This window comes from Lutra lutra, chromosome 7, assembly GCF_902655055.1.
Source record: "Lutra lutra chromosome 7, mLutLut1.2, whole genome shotgun sequence".
Classification (NCBI taxonomy): domain Eukaryota; kingdom Metazoa; phylum Chordata; class Mammalia; order Carnivora; family Mustelidae; genus Lutra; species Lutra lutra.
In genome coordinates, this window is record NC_062284.1 from 86,149,074 (window position 1) to 86,174,289 (window position 25,216).

Below are 25,216 nucleotides of genomic sequence, written 5' to 3' on the forward strand. Positions count from 1 at the left end.
AATTATTTAACTCTAAAAATTTTTAGAGAGAAAATTATGCTATAAGTTGCTAATTAACAAGCAAACATCTTTTTCAAACCAAGGTATTCCGATTAGGTAACACTTTATAAATACACGCATTACTTTGGATGTAACTTAAAACTATACCACTAAATCACCTTTCACAGGGAAACACTCTGTACTTTACAATAAGATTCTTGTTCACTACTTTTTTACTTCCTCCATCTAAACAAAAACACTTTACCCACCTTTTAAAGTCTAGAAATTTCTTTTAAAAATCTCACTGAAAGACTCTAGGTTTTAGTAACTAATATCTATGGAGAAAAACCTGGCTTAATTATGGTTCTTCGTTCCACCAGCAGCCATTTTAAACAGAAAACTGGTTTAGTTGTGTTGACAATCACATTTTAAACTGATTCTTTCCAGATGAAAAGATACTTTTTCAAACAATGTAATAAAAATGTAAACTCAGCTGTTTCACAGACATAAAAGTGATTTATATCACATGTACTGTGCTCGTGGAGTTTTTCTCCTTACACAATGGAAGTTTTATTTTAAGGAAAAGTTAATAATTAACAGCTAGGAAAATCCCACAATGCAAAGAAGTCAACTATAGGGGATTAACCACCCCCCTTTGCTCTCCCACAAAAATCAGCCAATAAACCTGGTGAGAAAACGATGCGATATTTAAAAATTAAAAAGAGTCAACATCAGGATGGTCCTTGCCTTTGGTGGGGGCCAGGTGAGGTGGTGAACGGAGGGAGGGACCAGGTGGCTTCTGGGAGCTGAAAATGTTCTGGTTTTTGATCTAAGTGCTGGATACATGGGTATCTAGCTTGTGAAAATTCACTGCAACTGTATGCTTATGTGTACTTTCTGTATGATACTATACTTCAATGAAAACTTTTAAAAAAGAGATTATGTATATTTTTAAATGATAGTATGAAAAAAAATTAGCGTAACTAGGTAAGTACTTATAAATACGTTGAAGTAGAGTGGGACCATCAGCTAGTCCCCCCATGGAACTCTATTATCAGAGAACCAAAAAATCATGCTGGTGGCTTATGTGATGAGTCCCATGCTAGCCCTAAAGGAGCCAAAGAAGAGGGTCATATTTTACACTTTAGGAGAGAGAAATATGCGTGAGAGAGAAAGAATGTATCTGAGGGCTCCTAGCTTCAATCTCCACAAAAACATGATCTTTTTGAAGAGACTTTAACGGAGGCCTGTAAAATTCATGTTTCTAGCAGAATTGTGCAATGGCTGTGAGTCTGTATTTTGTACATCCAGTTCCCAATTATTCCTGTTAATGGGAGGCAGGCCACACGGGTAATTGAAAACCCATAGTCAAGGGCTGGAACATACCCCTCCTCCATCAAAATGGGGGTCAAGTATTAAATAAATAGAAAAATGGGTCTCTGTTTGAATTGCTAATAAACTGTGAAATGTCCAAAGTGCAGGCAACGGCAGGGCAAGCCGAGGACACCATCCAGCTAGTGATATCCTGAAAAAAATTCTACAATTGGACAGATGAAGTGAATACATTTATATCGCAAACGTTTACTTAGTACAGCCACTCCGTGAATTCTAGTATTTAAAACTTTGATGTTTAAGCCATCGGCACCCAAATGTTTACTATTTCCATTTTCTCAATGTAGTATTTCTTCTGTCATTAAAAAATGGAAAGCAATGTATAGGATTAATCTGCGGTCTCGTGCATTCTGAAAGAATTCTCAGTTGTCCTCCACCACCAGCACTTCCATCAAGGAAAAAAGATTTTTAACCACAATCGCAGCTCCCTCCGCATCTCACACCCCACAGCTTACAGGCAGTTGCCACCAGTTCTCTCCTTCTAGAACTCCTCTTTCGTGTTCTGGTTTACTAACCCTTGCCTCTGTGGTGTCCTTACCCTCTGAAATGGGCTCTTTTACTGGCTTTATTTACTTTTTTTTTTTTCAAGTCTGAGCAAAGTAAAAACATCATTGTTAAGCATACACATACGTACGCGTGTTCAGCTCAAATAAAACTGAAAGGTCTGGATACAAACAGGCAGCAGGCGAAGATACTGTGACTAGTTCTTTGTACTGTGTGGGGAACGCAAAAGAATTCCACTGTAATTTGAAATCTCCAAAACAGCTCTATTCTGAGGGAAAAGAGAGGCAGAGTGTGGGAGGGAATGGGGGCAGCAGAGAAAGATAAGTACATTTTTTTTTGGTCCAGCAAAGTCACTGATGGGAAAATCTAAATAAACAGAGTCAGCGCAAGAACCTCAGGTTCACACTTCCAAGCAGCCAGGAGGCCAATGTGCAATTTTCTACTTCACGGTCATCCTGAAGAAGGAGCCTCTTCCCATCCCTCTTTACCCTCTATCCCCCTCCCCAACCCCAGAAGAACACAAAAGTCCCTCAGCATGAATAACACAATGGTGTCACACTCCATGTTATCTGCAGTTAGAAGTGAGGGCGAAGCGTGAGCAGAAGTATATGATGAACCCAAAGTTAATGGACCAAATGTTTTCAGAGTTACTTGTGTACATCCCCAGGGTCAAATTCAGTCCTCAGAAGTCCACGTGCAGTTTCCATAGAAATAACTATAAATACTAAGCAGGGGGAAAATAGCTGCAGTCAGTCTTTTTCTCTGTATTGACACATGGTCTTTATTCTCATCTGGCTCTATCTCCTGAATGGCAAGTTTTGGCTTGGTTTTATTTATGCAGTGGAACTTCATCAACTCACACACACCTTCGAGAGAACCGGAGTAAAATACTCGTTGTGGGGATCAGTAAAGAACTAGAAAAAACTTGGCAAGAAGCAGCAAATCAAAGAAGGTCATGAAACATATTTATTTTATTGGGCTATGAAAAAAAATACAGACTCGGAAAGTGAATATGATGTAATCTCAAAGGAAAATAAATGGTTGACTGAGATGGAAGTGTCAATCAGCAAGCATCGAGGCAAAGGAGTAAAAAAAGTTCATGGCCAAGGCAAGTATAGATAAAAATACCACACAGGCAACGAATGCATACAGTTAGGGGCAGGTGCATAGAGCATTAACGAGGGAGTAGAAATGAGTTGGAAGTTGTTTCCTTGTTAGGGTTGTTCACTTTTCCATTTCTCTCCATGAGTGTTTTTTTTTTTTTTAAAGATTTTATTTTATTTATTTGACAGAGAGAGAGAGAGCTCACACGTAGGCAGAGAGGCAGGCAGAGAGAGAGGAGGAAGCAGGCTCCCTGCCGAGCAGAGAGCCCGATGCGGGGCTCGATCCCAGGACCCTGAGATCATGACCCGAGCCGAAGGCAGCGGCTTAACCCACTGAGCCACCCAGGCGCCCCTCCATGAGTGTTTTTATTTCCACAAAAGAAGAAAAAAATAACCCTTACTTTCAATAAAGTTTTAATAACATGAATTGCAAGGAATCTTTTAACGGACACACAACACTAGTATGTAATACGCTTATTTCAGGGTTATTGGGAAGTACGATTATGTAATGAATTAAAAATTTAACTGCAGAGCTACTTATTGATGATGTTCGTAAACATCTCAGAAAATAAGGCTCTTGTTCAGGTAATAAAAACTAAAGGTCTGTTTATGTCAATGACTCAGTACATGAAATTGACTAAAAAATATCAACAATATAAGAATCTCATAAATTTCAAATAATCTAAATTTTACTCATAGCAAGAATTTATGCATTTACTGCATTTGTCTTTAGCATACACCGTGCTTGTATTATTGGAGGCCACTAGACCTTTCTGGTGAAAACTTTATTTACTATGACTTTGTGAATCAAGGGGAAATGAGCGAATTCCCAGGCCACCATATATGACTATAGCTTATTATAATCACTTTAAAGATACAATAAAAATAATCTATTTAAATTGTTTTTTGTTACAGGGGCTTTGAGGGAAACTGCCTTTTTATAAATAAAATTAGAACATGATTTTAAAATGCTGCTGAGTGGTATATAGCTTAGAAAATGATTTTAACTTTGTTCTTAAGTCCTAAGGATCGTAAATACGTGATCAGTTTGGTCAATTTAAGCTACAAGTAAACCAATTCCATTCTGAGCAAAATTTCGCTTGGGGCAGGGTTTTGTTGTGTTACATGATTCCGTAGGTCAAGTTCTGAGTTCAGCTCCTTGGGGTGAGAGTACAGCATACCTGTACCACAATGCTGTTCACCTGGCAGAGCTTAACAAAGGTCCAGGCATCTTAAAGAAAGTGTAAAATAAAATGTGACTCACTTAGACTTAGCGTGTCATCAGAGGACTTCAGTTTTGGTTTCAAAAGAAGGATGGATTTATGAGAGGTTACTTGTTACCTCTAGATTTCTAGTCAGAGAAGCCCAAGACTGAGGAAGAGCTGATTTCTAAAACCGGGGATGGTGTAGGTCTGAGACAGACAGTGTGGATGCATGAAGCATCTGTACAGTGTGAGTCACGTGCCCGAATGGAGCCCTTCTTGGGACAACAGTAGCTGCCAAGTGTTTGCCACTCCAAGATTCCTGTCACCAACACAGAGGAGCAAGCAGGAGGCAAACTCACAGAGTAATTCAGACAACCACGGTGGTACCATAAACTCTGCCTGAAAACTCAGTAGGCAGTTCATGCAGACTGGCCTGGAGGGTGTGGGGAAGAAGAACAGATCTCCACAGATGTGGCGCGGTACGTACATAATACTCTCAGAACAAGGGTAGCCTGAATGCCAAGGAGTCACGGGAAATATGACAAAGGAGGACAGTGGAGACTGATCAAGGGAGGAAATGCTTTTCCTTCTTTAAGTAGGGTTAGCACCATGTAAATCAAAGAAGGGCCTACAAGTCTCTAGGTTAGCTCTCAGGAAGAGGTAGTAAGTTGATGCTCTAGGAACACAATGAAAATGCCACAGACACCGTAACTGCCAATTTACTATCAATCTCTGCATGATAACATATTGTAAGACTTTAAAACTGAACATAATAAAAAAATTAAGTCAGAGAATGACAAATACTGTGTAATCTCACTTATATGTGGAATCGAAGACAATAAACTCGTAGGAACCTATTATTTATTTAGGTAAATAAATAAATAAAATGTGGACAATCATCACCACCACGGACATGACACAGAAAGGAATTAAGAATAAATTAAATCTGTTGAGGAATAAAATAGGAGTTCCTCTTAGTAAATAAATAAATAATATGTTATTTTCTTTTTTTAAAAAAGGATCAAGTCCATTTTTGAACAGAGTTAAAATTTTTAATCTAGTTTAGCTGACTTCAACAAACATTTATTGAATCTGATCTAAGACTCAAGCGCTATGTTGGGTCCCAGGGACATCAAGATAGCTGTGAAAGTATCCTGACCCTTGAAGAGCTCACTACTGCCTGGTGGCGACCTGCTAATTAGCTTTATATACATACTTGGTGTAAAAGCCACAGCTGCTGCAAGATTCTGATAGCCCTGGAATTTCTCTGGTCTATTCACATGTATGATACACAGCACACTCGCACAAAAACCTTCGCGTCTCCACAGGGACATTTAGTCTTGGTGGAGAAACTGAGAACTGAGTTATGTGAATGTTCACGTATCGGCTTTGTCAGGAGATACAAATTTTTTTTTTTCAAAGGGAAAGAGCTAGTGCACTTTAGATAACTGCCTTGGGGCGCTGGAGGCAGCCAGTAAACCTGGTTTGCATTTCTAGCTGTGCAGCCGCTCCTTAGCAAGCAACCTTTAACAAGTTGCCTAATTTTTTTCTCCCATTTATTTTAATCAACCTAAAATAGGATCAGGACCCAGTGGGGGTGGGGAAGTGTGGTAAAGAGAGGAGAAGTGATAGCTATAAGGATAAGTTAGAGGAGTATAGAATTCTTTTTTTTTTTTTTTTGGAGGAAAGATGTAGAAAAAGATTTATGAGTGGGAATTATAGCTAATATCAAGTTTAAAAAAGTAAAGGGAAGTACCACTATTCTCACGATAATTTGGTGAACTATTTTTAATCTAACAGACCATTTCCAAATGGGTACTATCTCTACTTATAGAAAGAATTGCTTGTTTTTCGAAACCTTTCAAATGTCTCATTTAAAATAAAGACAAAAATCTAATGCTATTGATATTTACTATAGGTGAAACTGAAAAACAAACAATGTAACAGACTAAAACCAGTTCCAAAACAGTTTAGAGCAGTCTGTCTCCCCTCCCCACCAATAATGATGAGGAATAACAAAAACAAGAAACAAGACCAAAGAAATTTAAGAGCTCTTACCACAGGTAAGTTATAGGAAACGGCAGAAAAGACAGTTGATGTGGTAAGCAATGTGGTTTAGATTTTGCTTTACTGTTATCCAGAAAGTTTGCATGGCCCGTGTAAATTCTATCGCAACGAATCTCTGAACAGTAGCATCTTCCTCTTCAAGGTTTTACTTCCTTCAAAACCCCTGTCGTTAAACATAATTTGGGGGAGCGAAGGAGAAGGGAGTGAGCAGGGGCACAAATTAAGGGAAGAGCGTTAAAGAAATCAACACAAAAAGTTTTTATGTAGTTGATCCCAAACCTTATTTGAAAAGTCTGAATAGGATGAAAAGGTTTTCTCTATTCACTAGTTTCTCTTAATCCTCAGTCCAAACATTTGCTCCAATAAACATTAGATTATTTTTATGTTAGCTATAAAGCTGTCAGTCCTCAATAAACAGATACACTCCTGGTGGTTTTACCTTTGCTGTCAAAGAATTGTCAATAGGCATACTGGCTCTCAAATTAAAACAAACCCACAGGAAAAGATGTGTAAAATGGAAGCAGCAGAGTAACAGGAGGCTGCTGAGATCCTAACTAAACGATAGTCCAAAGAGAGGATGGTGATTAAAAGAAGCCCAGGATTCTGTGATATGGTCAATGCGTTGTTAGCGCCTTGCTGTCTCCTTAATGGAATGCTGTAATCTCGCCTACTCAGGTAAGCCAGACCCCTACTTTAGTGTGTCTCAATTAAATTTTATGTCCGATGTGTCCATTTGTTGTAGAAAAAGAAACAAGCTCAATGAAAGGGACACTTTGAAGATTTGTATTTCCTATGGGGACAGTTGACTTCTGTCTGGAAAGTCCCTTCAGAGTTTTTGTGGTTTGTTGTCCTGTGATTGAGAATGATTATACAAGAGATGTGAGGAGATATGGAGGTATGGGGAAAATACAAATCTATTTTCTGGTCAAATCTCTACCATTTTCTCAGTCTCTTTTCAAAGGATTTTTTTCCACCAGGGCTAATAGGATCGTGTGACTGAGACAATAATTCTTTCTCATGCAGTTATTTCATTGCAGAATTAAGCTTTTAGAAGGCCAAAGCCATGCCTTTTTAATGTACTCTCTGTGTTGCTTCCCAGAAGGCTGTGTATATACAGGCAGTCACTACATACCATTTGCTTGGTGAGTTACAAGTCTTCTTTTAAGGCTTAACAAAACAGCATAAATATAGAAAGGATATAGAAATCTGTTCTTAGCTGGGATAATGTTGTTTGCCCTCCATCTCTTATATCCAAAAGCTATGTAAACTTTTTAGGGAATTGGGTCTAAACCAGAGAGAAATTAAGAAATAGTTAATAAGGTGTCCACTATCACAAAAGGAGCTCTTAATTCTGTGCATTTTAATTCTGTCTGGAACGAGTAGCTTTTCTTTCTAGAAAGAAAAGGAACAAACAAGTAAGCAAAGAAACAATGAAAGGGTCCTTTATATCGAAGGGTCCAAAACAAGAGATTAAAATAGGATGTGGGGCACTTAGAAATGTAACCTGGTTGAACAAAGAGTTTGAGGAAAAGAGAGCTGAAGGCAAATATATTGGGAATCTTAAGGCCCTGATGAATACCCCCTTTGTTCTGTGTAATAAATGTATGATCTTCCCTGCCAAGGCTGAAAGAAATGGATTTCCCAAGGAATGTCCCATCACTGGAAAAGAGATCTGCCATCAAAAGCCATCATGCTCTGAGGAGGTGTAGCAAAAAAGATTAAACATTTAAAACAAATGATGGGGTAAAGGAAGAAATGAAGACAGGGATGTAGAAAAGGTAAAATGTCAGCACCCTGAAAACGAGATCCACAAACATGAGAAGAGGAAACGGAGAGTGTCAACTTTCAACCTACATTTTGTATCTTGTGGCCTTGGGCGATTTGGAGTTCAAGGAGAAAGATGGGACACTCTGTTTATCATGGTCTTGTTTCTTATATGTCAAACATACATAACAGAGCCCATGCCAAATACATCAACTAATATCCCATTGTCCAGAAGGAACATCTGCAAAGATGGAAAGGTTACATTACAAGAAGTGTTTGGTGCCTGCGCACATCACACCAAACAATCTGGCTTCTCAACTTTTCGTTTATTTTCTAAGATTTGCAACTAGCCAGTTGGCCAAAACAGAACAATTTATGTTTCTTAAAAGAGTATTTCTTTTAAAGTAATGAAGGGGTAAAGATCTAGACACAGATCTCAAGGGTTCAAATTCCTACAACCTATGAAACATTAGACAAGTTACATAAACGTTTTGGCCTTGATTGATGCATCAGTAAAATGGGAAGAATGATGGCTCCTCCCCCATGGGTTGTTGTGAGAATACATGGAGTTTGTATATGTAAAGCACTTAGCAAAGCATCTGGCCCCTGGCAAATTATGATTATTTTCATTGCTTAAAGTGAATTTTTAAAAACTTTTATGATTTCTCTCAGCAAAAATTTTTGTTATTATTATTTTTGTACTTATTCAATCAGTGCATTACAATATGGAGTACCTACCACAACGTAGTTGGACAAAACATGTTCCATCATATTTAAATATTTATAAGACAATTAACAAGTTACATGCTGACAAAAAAATCCACTGACTGAATTCTTATTTTTAGTTACAGTATTTTTCAAGATTTCCATTTAAGTCTTTAAAAACTGAAAGATTCATACCTCTGGTGAAATTCCCCATCTTTTACTTTTTTGGACATATTTATTGTATCTTTTTTAAAAAGTTCTTATCCATCATAGAATTATATATGATCCAGAAATTTCATTTCTGCCTATATACTCAAAAAAGTTGAAAGCAGGGATTTGAAGAAATATTTGTACACCCATGCTCATAGTAACACTGTTCACAAGAGCCAAAGTGTGAAAACAACCCAATTGTCCACTGACATATGATGGATAAACACAATATGGTATACACATACGACAGAATATTAGTCAGTCTTAACAAGGGAAGAAATTCGGACACACACAACAGCACGAATGAAACCTGCAGACATTATACTAAGTGAAATAAGCCAACCACAAAAAGACAAGAGTGATTCCTTTGTACAAAGTACCTAGAGTAGTCAAATTCAGAGACACAGAAAGTAGAATAATGGCTTTCAGGGGCTGGGGAGCACAGAAGAAATAATAGGGAGTTACTGTTTAGTGAGAATAGAGTTCAATTTGGGAAGATGAAAACATTTTGGAGATGGATAGCAGTGATGATTTCACAACAAAGTGAAAGTACTTAATGTCACTGAACTGTATAATTAAACGTGGTTAAAATGGTAAATTTTATGTTATGTTACAACAATAAAAATTAAGTAAATTTAAAAATCACCATCTGATAATCCCCAAATTTGAGTCACTTATTGTTTTTGTTTGCCTTAATATTTGGTTCTTTTGTCTTTTCTTTCCTAAGACCCCGTGATATTTTTAACTGAATGTAGGGAATTGTGCATAAAACAATTCAAAGATCCACTGGATGATAGTATTTTCCCTCCAAAGAGGAATAAACATTCTCCTAAAGAACAGATGGAATATGGCAGATCACTTTTATCTTGCTGAAGGTTGGACTTAGGCTTTGTTAGAAACAATGTGTTTATATTTTGCCCTCATTCCTAGGGCAAATTACTCCTCTTGGATGTGGACATTCTGAGTGTCAAATGAAAACCTGTTGTGTTAACCAGAACACCTCTACCTGGCTGGGTTTGAAGTCTAACCAGCATGCCTCCCCAGCATCATGGGACTGCTGAACTTTCTGTTCCTCTCTATAGCCTCTCAGCTTCTGGGGTTTGGTTTGGTTTTATTTTGCTTTTTGCTGGGTTTGTGGGAGTTTTTTTCCTGTTCACGTGTAGCTTAGGAGTTGGCAAATGCATCCAGGGGAAACTGTATATGAACCCAAAGTTCACTTCTCTCTAGTTTCCCTCTTCTTTGGGAATTTTTGCTTCTCATGTCCCAGGCAGATGATAGGTCTGCAAGCCAATCTCCCACTCCTTGGTCTGAACTCCCTCTCCCAACCCATCCCAGAAGACTTAGCAAAGTTTGGAAAAAGCCTGGATAAATATACAGCTCACTGAAGTAGGCTTCCTTCCCTCAGGTCTTGTAGCTTTTTGCAAGTTCTGCCTCCTTTGATGACGCTCTAATGCCTTCAAAAGTAGTTTTGTGTATTTTGTCCAATGTTTATAGTTGCTTTCAGCAGGGCAGTTGTTCTGATACAAACTACTCTGATTGCTAGAACCAAAGGTTTGTTAATAGAGTCTTTTAAGATTCTAACTCTTCATTTACGTCTGATTATGTTTTAAACATTTGCTTGCTTTTACTTTAATTCACCTTTTTACTGACCAGAATATTTGGTTTTTATTTATACTGTTCTGGGTCCCTGTGCTTATTAAACCCCAGGCAGGCAAGTGTCATAAGTACAGTAGTGAAGATAGAACATTTTCTAAGCAATGGGGGTAGACTGTCTTCCCTTGGGTCTTCATCAGCCCTTCCAGTTTCCCTGTCTAAACCTCTCAATACCACCCAACAACACTTGTCAATGGTGAGTCCGCTGAATCTAAAAACTCAATGTCAAAAGCCAACTCACTGCCTTCAGACACCTTCGTGGCCCTTAAAAATATTCTACTATCTTCTGAGACTGTTACGAAGATGTTACTCTTCAGGAGATAGAGGCAAACTATCATCTGTGGAATTTTTGTCTTAATGATACCATCAAAATCATAAATTTGTCTGGTATTTATTTAGATTTAGATTTATTTAGATTTGACTATATTTTTTTTCTATACTAATGTGGCCAGAATAGCTTGAAATGTGAAACTAGTAATCATTCAATGAAATTCAGAAAACATAACTCGGATGATGATTATATACAGAGAACCGTGTGATACACTTTAGAAGCCCCAAAGAGATTTTATCAGAGCTCCACACATTTAAATAATGGTAAATAGTTACAAATAATGAGCTATAATATAAAGTAATAATAATGGAACCAGTATTGTGTGCATACTTATACACCATCTATTATACTAAATGTTAGCAACACAGTACTGTATATACTACTAGCCCATGAAACAAATAAAGAAACTGAAGGGGGCACCTGGGTGGCTCAGTGGGTTAAAAGCCTCTGCCTTCAGCTCAGGTCATGATCCCAGGGTCTTGGGATCGAGCCCCGTGTCGGGCTCTATGCTCAGCAGGGAGCCTGTTTCCTCCTCTCTCTCTGCCTGCTTCTCTGCCTGCTTGTGATCTCTGTCAAATAAATAAATAAAATCTTTAAAAAAAAAAAGAAACTGAATATAATGACATTAAGTAGTTTGCCCAAGGTCTCCAAATTTATATGTTGGATTCTAAGCCAGGTCTCTTTGAAGAAAAATGTTGTTATGGAGGAAGACGATTCCATAAGAGAACAGAGAAAATTATTTCCATTTTGGGTAATGAGAGGAGGCCTTAAAGAGAAGGTAGCATGAAAATTGGTTATTTATGGATGATCAGAATTAACAGAGCTGGGCAAAAGGAAAAAAAAAATGCCATTCTGGGCTGATGAATATGCATGAGAAAATGCACAGAAAAATGGTTTCAGGAGTTATAATTGGTCCAGAGGGCTTGACCGTAACATGTATGTGATGACACCAGGTAAGACAAAGCTTGAAAGATTCAAAAAGCAGAATGGAGAGCTCCAAACAAATATTATGTCAAGAGTCTCAGATGTGTTTTTGTGTATTTTTAATTACAATTTCTGTGGGTCAAGCACCTGGGCATAGGTTAGTATGTGTCCCTGACTCAAGGTCTCTCATTGGATTGCAGTCAAACTCTCAGCTGGGCCTGTGGTCTTATCTGGCTCACTGAGGTGGTTGTTGGTAGGATTCAGTTCTGGGTTGTTAAACAGAGGCCCTCAATTTCTCATTGGAGATATATATATATCTCCTATATGTGTGTATATATATATATATATATACACACACACATATATATACACACACACATATATATATATACACATATATATACACATATATATAAAATTTAGTATAATATAAAATATTATAAAATATTTATATTTAAATATATAATATATATTTGTTTCTATACGTATAAATTATATATATTTATATTTTAAAATTATATGTATGCATATATATATATATATATATATAAATAAAATCAGAGCTACCTTAAGTTCCTTGCCACTTAGGCTCCTCTGTCTGTAGGGGAGCTTACTCAAAAAGAATAAAATTCCAAGAAACCAAAAGAGCAAGAAGAATAAGAAGGGTCTACCAAGATGGAAGTCAGTTTTTTTATATACTAATGTCAAAGGTTATACCTCATCACTTCTGCCATATTCTCTTCATTGGAAGAGAGTCAATAAACCTAGTTTAGAACCATAAGAGACTATGGACTCTGGGAAACAATCTGAGGGTTTCAGGGGGTGGGGTGAGAGGATGGGGTAGCCCAGTAATAGTTATTAAGGAGGGCATATGTTGTAATGAGCACTGGGTGTTATACGCAAATAATGAATCATGGAACACTACATCAAAAACTAATGATATACTTTATGGTGACTAACATAACATAATAAAAAAAATAAGCTTAGTCTATGCTTAAAAGAAGGGGATTATACAAGGACATAAATCCAAGGGGGCAGGGATCATCAGGGCCATCTTAGCAGCACCCTGCAACATGGATCAATAGGAAATTATCAAAGATTTTTATAAATGTGAAAGTGACATAATTTGGCTATCAGCAGTCATTCAAACAGAAGACTAGAAAGTCATTCAAAATTTCTCCTCACTCAACACTAGTATCTATTATTGAATCACTCCAAGGAGTTCAGTTGTCAGCATTTCCTCTTTCTAATGGTACATAAAATAATAGCACATCTTATAATCCCCAGTATCTCAGATGCCATGGAAAAGGATAGGAGCTCTGTGGTGACTTCTGAGACAGCAGTTTGCAAATACATGGTGTAGACAGAAGGCAGATCATGGGGATTAAGGAGTGAACAAGTGGTCAAGAAACATCTTTGTAATCTAACACAGATATGTCTTTACACATGAAGCCAGATCTCTAGTAATTGCTATGTCCTTGAACCATTGCTTAATGGATTACATTGCAATATTCTTTTGATTTTTAGTTCCTTTATAAATAGTGCCAATCCGGAAATTTTATTATTTGAATTTTTTTTTTAAAGATTTTATTTATTTATTTGACAGAGAGAGATCACAAGTAGACAGAGAGACGGAGGGAAGCAGGCTCCCTGCTGAGCAGAGAGCCCGATGTGGGACTCGATCCCAGAACCCTGAGATCATGACCTGAGCCGAAAGCAGCGGCTTAAACCACTGAGCCACCCAGGTGCCCTATTATTTGAATTTTGAAATGCATGTTGACCTGCTCACTGAAAACTATAAGAATACAAAATGGTAATGACACCAGAGCATGTCCTTTGTCTCATTTTGGTTCTTGATTCTTTGGATTTAGTTAAACCTTTCTGTAACAAAATCAAAGAACTCATTCATCTAACACAAACTTACAAATTCTCTTTGACAGTTTCCAAAACTCATCTCAAACTCTATTTTGTTACCACTGAGACTAGGTCTACGTTAGAATTCCTGGTACCTAGGGTGTTGTTTTCCTGTAAATTCTCTGTGGCCAAAGAGACTTACGAACAGTATTTATCAGCAGGAGAACAAGGCCACTGGATATGGCTGCCATCTCATTTAGATTTTGATGACCACATAGTTTAACATTTATTACAGTCATATGATGATTTTCACCCCATCTGACAATTCATCCAAGAAACTTTGGTTAAATGTCTTATCTCATGTTTCATGAGGTTTTCCTGGTTCTTACTCAATATTCAAGTTGAGTTAGGCAAAGGCACTGACAAGTCAAATAAATAAGTTCATTCAGCGAGTCTTAACCTAAAACTGCATCCTTAACTTCTTTTGAACAGGGCTATGCCCAAAGGATTATGGACCTCTATCTTGGTCTCATGGGAGGATGGTGCCACACTTCATCATACATTTTTAGCCCAACTTCATTTGTCCAAGATGTCATTTTAAGAAAAAGTGCACCTTTGTCTTCTTCGAGTGCTGATCTCAGGAACCCATCTATTATTCTGGGAATCTCACTAACCCCCCTGTCCCTGCTGAAGTTTGCAGGTTTGCAGAATGTAATCAACCACACCAGATGTTACTTTTCCCTGCCTCCCACCTCCTCCAGATGCTGTTCAGCCAAGTGAGATGACATATAGGATATGCTTTGAACACTTACTGGGAACAGTGTAAATCTGAGGGTTGCTTCTATTATTACTAATGCCACTATGAAGTTACTGACAGAGCAGGGAGCATGATACAGGATGCAGAAGACCTCGGATAAACATTCACCCCAACAAACACCGGCTGTGGGATGCTGGGCAAGTGCCTTAACATTCTTATCAGTTTCCTGACCAGAAAACTGGAGATCATACTCCCCACCTGTCTACTGTACTGCCAGGGTCCCTGTGAACAGCAAGTGAGGTAAGACATGGACACACTTTACCAACAGTAAAGGGTCAAAATGGTACCAATGGTTTTGAATACAATCACTGTTATAACAAGTGTGTCCAAACCTTTTCCTTTCTTCCACTTTCAAACCACCTGAAATACCTGGAGGAAAGGTGAAGCTAAAGTCATGAGACTATAGACAAAAAATTCATGAACTAGTGACAAAAACATTGTAATTGGGTGATGAAACAGATTTCCAAGCGGGAACTGAGTAGAAACTTAATCAAAATTAACAATCAGATTCTCTGGTAGTATCTGACTCATGGGACTTAGAGAGAAAATGTAGCAATTTAAACTATAAGCAATTCAATTTAGTTTAAATACATGTATATGTGCATGTATGGATGGATGGGTTTTGTCAATGCTTTTATCTTCTTAACAGTATTCTAGAATATTAAAAATCCATATGACCTTTCCTTTCCAAGGAAAATAAAATGAGATCAAATCTGTATACGGCCAGGAATAGAAGATGTTCCAAAAGAAGACAGAAAGATGGAATTCCATGAAATCAGAGACGCTGGCTGAAATCAATGATGATGATGAAATATTATCTCCTGGGGCACCTGGATGGCACAGTTGGTTCCTGACTCTTGGTTTCAGTTCAGTTCATGATCTCAGGGTTGCAAGCTCAAGCCCTGGGTCTGACTCTGTGCTCAGCATGGTCTACTTGGGACTCTCTCTCACTCTGCAATCCCCTCCCCACCCCATAAAAATTTACTTCTTTAACTTATGTCAAATCATACCTAATTTATTTTCTTTCTTCTCTTTTTCTTTTTCTTTCTTTCTTTCTTTCTTTTTTTTTTTAAAGACAGACACAGAGAGAGTGCGTGCACAAACCGTGGTGGGGGGAAGGACAGAGACAGAATTTTAAGCAGGCTCCACACCCAGCGTGGAGCCCCACATAGGGCATGATGTCACAACCTGAGATCATGACCTGAGCTGAAATTGAGTGGGATGCTTAACCCACTGAGCCACCCAGGAACCCTTAACTTATTTTCTACAATAAGAGAATCTGACAAAGGTATAAGAGTTTTTAGGAGATTTTCTTGTCTTTTTCATTTTCATCTGAAAACGTTCAGTTTAACAACCACTAGAAAAAGGATTAGGGTTTTGGGAAAGACATTTTTCTTCCCCAAGGTGACTGCATCTAGCTCATCAGAAATCCAGACTAAGTTAAAATAAAGGCTTGAAAATATTTCCAAGTGGACATCTCCCATTGACCATAGAATCCCCTCACCTCCTATTAACACTCTATAAAACATGGGGAATATCTGCTCGGGCTCTGAATTGAGACACTAACGTTCCCTAAAGACAACTGCTTCCACCCAAACAACTGGTCCTCCTTTCCTTCTGTCAGCACTGCGTGCTGGGAGAGGCTGTGTTTGGTCTCTTAATCAGGCCTTGCTGACGAGCTGACATCACTGCAAACGTTTTCACTTATTCTTTGGCAACACTTAAATCCTTGCCAAAGGCCAGTCAGTAAGTCAGAAACAATTGTTAGTGAGATGCTGGGGGAGTCAGAGTTTGACTGTCAGCTAGCAATCTATGGTGATGACAGGAGGGAAATCTAGGAGCCGAAACCATTTTAAAGGTCACTCTGTGGGCAGAACAAAAGACCTCTGACAGAGCTCTGGGACACTGGAAACATAAGGATGCTGCTCTCTGAGCACTCGGGAAATTCATTATCCTCTCCCTGAGAGTAAAGACCACTTTACAACCCGGTACAGCTTAAACCAGCAGCTACTTGCCTTCGCAGCGGTATAGAATAATCTGGTAAAACAGAAATGCCAAATAATGTGCCAATGGTTCAACTTTCTGCTTTAAAAAAAAAATTCTTCTTTAGTATTTTCTCCTTACCCTACATTCTTTCATTTTCCACCTTGAATTGCTAAATAATCAGAGTTTAAAGTGCTTAGCCACATATTTTCTGTGAAAAGCTTAATTACATACATTTCATGTCTAAAATTTTACGAGTATAATATACTAAGGCATTGGTAAGCCATTTTTAAAAGGAACACAGATCATTCAGGAATAATAACCATATACCCATGCCTGAATTGAGATCATCTCTCTTTTTTTTTCCTCTTTGCAGAACAGAAGAAGATTTGGGAGAAGAAAATGGCTCAATTTATGGGATGCCATCATCTGGACCCAGGCCCACCATGTGTAAGACCTCCTGGAAGGATTTCCTAGAGTTTATTCTCCAAACTTTCACATCTTGTGTTACCTATTTCCTTTTTTTCTTTACCTTATTTCCTATTCTTTTTCTCTCCCCCACCTAAATGGAAGACATTTGTTGTGCCATCATGAAGAAGCCCAGGCAGGCCAGGGCAGAACTCCGTAGTGTGGGAGCAAGAGCAGCTGGGGTGGTTTGCGTTCCTCCTTATCACCGCAGGAAAGCAAGGGAGAAGGGATCTAATGCAGGGCAGGGTAACCATAGTTCCTCAAACTGCCCTGGATATTTGAGAGCTGCCAAGAGAGTAGATCAAGAGTGTTCCTAACACACACACACACACACACACACACACACACACACACACACACACGGTAATTCTGTGAGGTGATGGATGTGTTCGCTAACCTTATGGTGGTAATCAGTTTGCAATATATATGTGTATCAAATCATCACATAGTACACTTTAACCTTCACAATGTTATATCTCAATAAAGTTGAAAGCAATCCCAAATGAGGAGGCACTCAAGGCAGGTCCAGCAGGTACCAGGAGGGGCCTCTTTGGTAAAACAAAAAGGAAGAGAGAGAAGACACTCAAGGTGCCAGGACACTCACATAGAAGGCACAGTGGACATCTGGCACCTACCAAAGAATGGATTCACTTGGGTCCACCAGGCTTGCAAACCTAATCAATACCCAATGATTTACATACGGCTGATTTGCACTGCAAATTATCTGCTTTGGGGCCTGGGATACAGTCTGTAATCATCCATCTGGGCGAAAACTCTACGCTGGTTAAGTAGCAGTGAGTACACAGGGACCCACCACTCAGTTGTATGTGAACTCCACTGGGTCTATATATCAGATAAAGAGGGACCAGCCCCAGGATCCAGGGAACGGTGGTGCTGAGAACCATCCACTCCACTCCAGGTTGGCAATACTGGGTAGATGAGTGGGTTTCTGTTGGATGAGAAGTGGGGAAGAGAGGAGAGAGAAAAAGCAGCAGCAAGTATGGGGCCTTGTGAAGTTGGAACCTGGCTTAGGTGGAGAGGAAGCCGACTGCTCAAGGAAGCGCATTCCTGGGACAAGTCAGCACCTCCACTGTCTCTTCAAGTCCAGCGCTTGCCCTCCCTTCCACGTGAAAGTGAGGGGCTTTCCAGAGGCCGCCCAGGGGGTCTTCTTTAGGGGCAAAAGTCTTTCTATTTAGGGGCAAGGGTGCTTTTGAATCACCTGTCCAGGTTACATTAGGTAAACCATGTTTTTTAAAAAAGTGGACCCACTAAGACACCAAATTAAGCCAAGGATCTTGGAGTCGGTCCACCTGTAAAAAGAAAATGTCCAAATCTTACCAGGTTGTTGTTGATTTTCAGTTGTAGACGTCCCGTTTCCTTTGTTTGTGTCACAAGCCACTCATTCCCCTTCTTAATGAAAACAAGAGGGAGTGATTATACCTCCTGGGGCTGTGCCATTTATGCCGTCTGAAAGGCACTTAAACGAGTGGCACATTATCTCACACATCTGGAGTTTACCAAATTAGCCAATTATGCTGGAGCTCATAAAACGAGGCCTTAAATGTCATTTAACTAGAAAATATTATAATCACCAAGTGGTCTGATTGTAAGATGATACTTGGGGCAGCATCAGTGGTTACAGAAAACAAATCGTGAAACAAAAAACACAGTTCAAATGCCCCCCAAATGCAACCACATATTTTCTACAGTAATACTTTCTGAAGAATACCATATTTCTGAAGGCACCAGCAATCAACATGTTTCTCATTTGAGACTAAGTCTCATCCGACCTAGTTGTTTCCGAGTTATTTGCCTTGGGCAAACCAATGCCCATGAATTTTTCTCCTAAGAAAACTGAGAAACATGCAGGATGAGAGCAGACTGATGGAAAACCATGAACTTATCAGAGATATGGAGCCCTCTGTAAGGGATGGGACAATCACCAGATTAAGGGTCTTGACTTCTCTGAGGTTTGGGGTGCTGTCTTGGAGTTGACAAGATTCGGGTTAACTGAACATATATGGTCTCCCAGGGCTTTCATATTTTATTTGCAGGAAGAGATGAAAGCTGCTTTAAATTGCTATGTGATTTGAGGGTAGGAATACCACAAGTTTTAGAATAGTTAAAAATTAGGGGTTTACAGCCACTACTCTCACATTGTCTTCTTTTCATTTAATATAAAACAAAATTCGGTGTTTAGTAAAAGGTGATATAATATAATGGGAAAACCATGATATGCCACTAGTACCCATGTGACTTTGGGCAAGTGATTTAACTTTTCTGATCTTCCGTTTCCGCATACAAAATAGACACATAATGTTATGTTGTGTTGAGAACAGTGTTATGTTGGAAATCATGTCTGGAAAGGTCCCCAGCATCATGCTTATTACACTAAAAACAATTAGTTTTACATCTTTCTTTACCTATGTCACCAGAATATCTTAAGTTCTGTTTTATTCTTTTTCCTCTTTGTTTCAGCAAGAATGGTCACTAGGTGCTTTCAGAATCGGGAGAGTGAGGGGACAGGCAGCCCTGGTTATACATTAGCATAATTTACAACCCCCTCACCCATCTGTGCCCATCTCCATCACTCTTTTTAGAGCAACAGGTACAAAAGAGACTAGAAAAACTTTCAGGAGATACTCTGAAGCAGGAGGAAGGAAGATGCGATGCAGAAACACAGGGTAAGTGGAGACAGCAGCTGCTACTTGATGGGAGAGTTTACAAAATGAAACTAGTTGGTTTTAAAGGCACCTGATCAACTAGGCTAAATATGTCTTCTGGGCTCACTGTTTCAGTAGATGGACCTATGGGTTTATTTTTGCCAAACCAGAATAAGATGAAAAAATCATGGTGACAATGGAGGACTCTTAACTGTGACAAATACTTTGCCTCTGAGTTCTCTCTTCTCCATTAGACAAAACAACGATGGCCTCTTTGGTAAAAGTTAACTAAATATGAAGATTCCATATAATAGAAATCCTTGCTAAGCATTTGGAAGGCCTTTTTTTGGGGGTGTGGGTGGAGGTAAAGCTGTCTTTCATTAAGTAAAATATATCGATGCTTTTGCTTCTTTTTTCTTTAAAAAAATTTTTTTTTATGCTTTTGCTTCTTAAGAGAACCTTAAAAGTGGTTAAGAAACTTGGACCCATGTATTTGAGCCACTGTCTCTTGTAAACATGAATTCTGGGCAGAGAAGTGGGGAATTGCATTTCTTAGAATGGTGAGGAGTACCCTTCACTTTCTTACAGCAGGGAGGGAAAGGGGAGACTGTGCGGACGTTGAGAGTATGATCAGACTTTAATATTCTTAAACAACAGAGAAGAAATAGCTTTCAAAACCTTTAACTTGGGGGATATAGGAAAAACAGGAGAGATGAATTGTCTTAACTATGCTAATAGTCAAACTGACTTGCACTGTGTTCCTGCAGCCAGAGACCAGACTGGCCTGGATGCACCTGAGTGAGAAAAATTTCTTTGAAAGCAGAGGGTACTCTAAAAGCTAAATAAGAAAATCAAAAGGAACTGCTTTCACTAGGAAAAAAAATTCAACACAATATGTACTAAAAGGCTTTCTTTTCTTTTTTCTTCTTAACACTATGGAATTTTTAACATTTTTTTAACATATGAAATATTCTTGCTCTATATCAAAAATAATAGGAGATTTTTCTTTTGTATTTTTACAAGTACTTCCATCTCTGAGACTAGAGCTTTCTAGCTTTGGGCTAATAACATGTCCAGATTGAAAGGCATTACAGAAAGAAAGTCAATTTTATCTAGAAGCAATTATACATACAGTCTAGGAAAAGGCCAGTTTTACTTAGCAAGGACCACCCATGCTGTATGTTTGTTGTATTACTTGATATCAAAGCAGAAACATCAAATTCTTCCTAACACACATGAAATAAAGAGCCAGGCTAAGGAACTCCCACATCCAATTCAGAGGTATCTGTTACAGCATACGGAACTTGGCAATGCTGCTACTACCATTTTACTGGAAAGGGACAGTGCTATTGACTATATAATGCACTATGATTTCTTTAACTTTATATATATTTTGGGTAAAATGAGCATGATTTTGATCCTAGTTGTCATAGATGCAAGTATATTCTTAATGGATGGTACTTAGGTACCATATCATCAGAGTAATAGCAAGAATTTGCTGATTCTTTGTCATTAGCCCACCTGAAAATATTTAATCACAATTATCAGGATTATTATCATAACTTCAGAGGGGGTGATCAATACAAGAATTATCATCTCTGTTTCGTTTTGCCTCATTATGATTTTGATGTAATGACTTGCATTCATTTAACGTGCACTTACTACTCAGTGCTAAACACAGTCATGGGAGAGACAGAGCTAAATGAAAAATGGCCCTTAGGACAATATGTTCTTGGGGTGGGAGAGAGGAGACAGACAGAAAATAGCCACAGTAGATTGAGAGATAGATGCACACCATATTTTGCATAGCATGTAAGAATGCTTAAAAAAGCATGTAGTAGAGAAAAGATGGTCAGAGAGAGAGAGAGAAATGTGAGGGCATCCTTGAAAGAGAAGAGATGGTTCCTGTGTGGATGAAGGGGTTGTTTCTGCAGGAATAAGATAACGACCAGTATGCGAAGGTATGAGAATGTGAGCAGATCTGTTGGTCTTAGAGTAGATCTGTGTACGGCAAATGAGCCCGGAGAAGAAGGGAAGGCCATAGCAGGACAGGTGCTGTACCACAATAAGAAGTTTAGGCTTTCTGGGTGCCTGAGTGGCTCAGTCAGTTAAGCGTCTGCCTTCTGCCCAGGTCATGATCTCAGGATCCTGGGACTGAGTTCCACATTGGGCTCCCTGCTAGCAGGCAGCCTGCTTCTCCCTCTGCCTTTGCCCGTCCCCCTGCTCATGCTCTCTCTCTCTCTCTCAAATAAATAAATAAAGTCTTTTTTAAAAAATGAAAGAAAGAAGTTTAGGCTTTCTTTTTTTTTTTTTTTTTAAGATTTTATTTATTTATTTGACAGAGACCACAATTAGGCAGAGAAGCAGGCAGAGAGAGAGGGGGAAGCAGGCTCCCCGCCGAGCCTAGAGCCCGATGCGGCGCTTGATCCCAGGACTCTGGGACGATGACCTGAGCCAAAGGCAGAGGCTTTAACCCACTGAGCCACCCAGGCACCCCAGAAGTTTAGGCTTTCAACTGCAGGGCATAATTTTATATATTACCCAAATACTCCACAAGTGAATGTTTTAAAACAGTACGATATGACATAGAGATAGGTAAACCAATGAAACAGAATAAGAAATGGAGAAACAGAGTAGAAAATTTCAATGATCTATTTGTGGAAGTTTAATATACAAAAAGCTAGCATTGCCAATAAGGGAGTAAAAGAGATTTTTCAACAAGTGGTATTTGGACAACTGATTGACCATTTGAAAATAAAATTTAATTCCTATATGCCACACGGTGCATTATAAAAATTCTCAGATGGGTTAAAGATTTAAATGTAAAACATACCAGAAGAAAATGTTTATAATCTTGGGGTTAGAAGATATCCTTCTTTCTAATGTACAACAAGGTCAGATATCACAAAGGAAAAGACAGACAGGATCACCAAACCACAATCTTCAAAAATGACAAGGCTCTGAAAGGTGTAAGGTACTACAGCTCTAAGATAAATGACAAGGTAGGAAAAATATTTGTAAATCTATGTCACAGTTAAAGAATTAATACCTACAATATATACCGAGCTCCTATAAATCTAAAAAATCTAACCCAAGAAAAACGGGCAAAGAGCACAAATAAAAAATTCATGAAAGAAATGATATCTCATGGTTACAAAAGTATGTTCAATCCCAGTTATAATCAAAAGAATGCTTGTAGACAATTTTATTTTTCACCTGTTAGATTATTAATAGGAGACACATATGGGTGACAGATATACCAAATAATGATTGATAATGTCCAGTGTTTGTGAGGGTGTGGAGAAATGAAGAACTCTCAAAAACTGATACTTTCTAGAAGATAGTTGGTTAACATTTATAAGATGTGCATATCATTTGATCCTGTACGTCCATAGCTAGCAACTTATTTTATAGAAAAAAATCTATATGCACATAAATATGAAAAAATAGTATAAGGATATTTATTGCACCATCATTTGTAATAGTGAAAACCTGCAAACAACCTAGTGGTCTGCCAAAAGGATTAATTTAATAGACTGCAGCATGTAGATACAAAAATTACTATGGTATTATTAAAAATATATATACTGTCATGGAAACAAATCCATGACATATGTTTAGCTGAAATAAACAACTGGGAGAATAACATTCTTGTATAATCTGCCAAGAGAGGCAGTGAACTACAGAGGTGAGGAGGATGGGCTTTGAGGTCAAACAGACCTGGATTTGAGTCCCAGTTCCATTATATATCAGATATGTGAAAATGACTAATTCCTCTGAGTCTTCATTTGGTTTCTTCATTTGTCCAATTGGAGTGGGTTCTAATAGAACCTACCCCACAGAGTCATAAGGAGAATTTCTAGCACACAGTAGAGGCTAAGTATATACTAGTTATAATTATTACTGTTACCATTTTTTGCATACCTATTATTTTCAACCAATTCTCTTATGATAACAACTTCAAAAAGCAAATCTAATATCCTTTGGAAAATTGTGCTGGAAAGAGTCTTTAACCAAAACTATACATCAAAGACACTTTTAGCTTATGTAAAAAAAATTCTGTTTATCTGATCATCTAGTAGATAGGATAACAAGTCTGACACATCAATTTTTGACATAGTTCTGTTTTGACTGAATATTCATAAGCCACAATGCAAATAAGGAACACATTTGGACACTATAGTCAAGAATCAAAATAAAGAACTATTACCTTCAGATAGCTGCTGTTATGAGAACTTTAAAAAATCTCAATGGCACAAAATAGAAATCATCTTCTAATCAGCAAGCTGATTATTAATATCATTTTGTGGTAGTTCTTATGTATACATACTTAATTTTCAATTGTGTTATCTGGAAAAACACACCAAAAAGTGGGAAGGCACCCTTTTAAATACTTTTCTCTAATAACAGTAGGAAAACGAGCCATTCAAAATGAGAAAAACGTGCTATGTAATAACATGTCAAATGCCTAGATCAACACAGAATTCATACACAAAGAACCATACATACCCTTCTATTCGGAAAATCGTTCGAAAGCTGTCTCCCAAGCTTTTATAACTGTTTGGATCGGTTGCACATCTCTGAATCTGGAACCTAGGGAAAAAGAAAAAATCAAACAACAACAAAAAGATCCAAGTTAAGAATTTTGCCAAATGGCTTTCCCCATTTTTCAGTCTTAGGACACTTAGCCTTTTCAGGTTAACCTAAAATATTCTGGGTTTTGCTATAGATTCTATTGATTTATTTGCCTTCTATAATCTTAACCTTATTTTTGTAGACTTTAAAATTATATTCTTCTGTACTTAAATAGAAACTATAGAAAGAGTTTTTTCATCTGTTTCTTAGCCAGACAGATGCACCCTAAGGCATGTGTGCCTTTTTCTTTTTATGAAAAGCATACACAGATGTCATAGATTGTTTTACTGTATAATTCAGAAATCTGAAGGTGCATATGAAACAAATAAGTAGCTCTATTTCTTATCTTAATTAGTGCCCCCTTGATGGTAATTTAATACAAAGGTTAAAAATACAGAGCAGCTAATATGGCCTAACTTTGATCGTGATTGTGAATTTGGAATTCATCCTGGCAGACAGGAACCTGTGCTTAGAGCAAGAGTTGCAGCTGTGTTGTGGTACAGTTTACAATCCCTACTTCTCCTTCATGAGGGAGCAGAGCTGGTCATTACGTTCAGGCTTCCTGAATTTTCACAGAAGCATATAGTTTGGTGCTCAGTAAAAATGTACCACATTTTAGAAAGCAAAATTCTTTTTTTTTCTTCTTCTTTTTGGTTAGGAGCATGCATCTCAGGACTCTTGCCTTTAACATTTGGGAGTTTCCCAACGTGAGAGTCTTAACTTGCTCATCGTGTATTTTTATTCCAGGGTTTGTTTCTAATGAGATTTATGACAAGGACTCTCATTCCCCTACACCCCAGTTGTTCTCCATTTTGGGGTTTCTTTAGTCTCCTCGCTACTTGTGTTTAACTCCCTTGTCCCAATTCTGAGTTAAGGCCCTTCTGTTCTTCCTTCCACAGTTTTACTAAAAATTTTTAAAAGAACGCTTCCAAAACACCTCTTCGATCGTCTACTTTAAG

General features: G+C 38.2%; 1 protein-coding gene across 5 annotated transcripts in view; it reads right to left on the reverse strand.

Moving 5' to 3' along the window:
* The window catches only part of SLC25A21 (solute carrier family 25 member 21), a 500,678-nt gene that overhangs the window by 102,987 nt on the left and 372,475 nt on the right, over positions 1-25,216 (reverse strand). For all 5 annotated transcript variants that reach the window (XM_047736329.1, XM_047736328.1, XM_047736327.1 and 2 more), the window contains one exon: positions 24,132-24,215. In XM_047736329.1, coding sequence (XP_047592285.1) covers positions 24,132-24,215 — 84 coding nt within the window. The remainder of the gene's footprint in view (positions 1-24,131; positions 24,216-25,216) is intronic.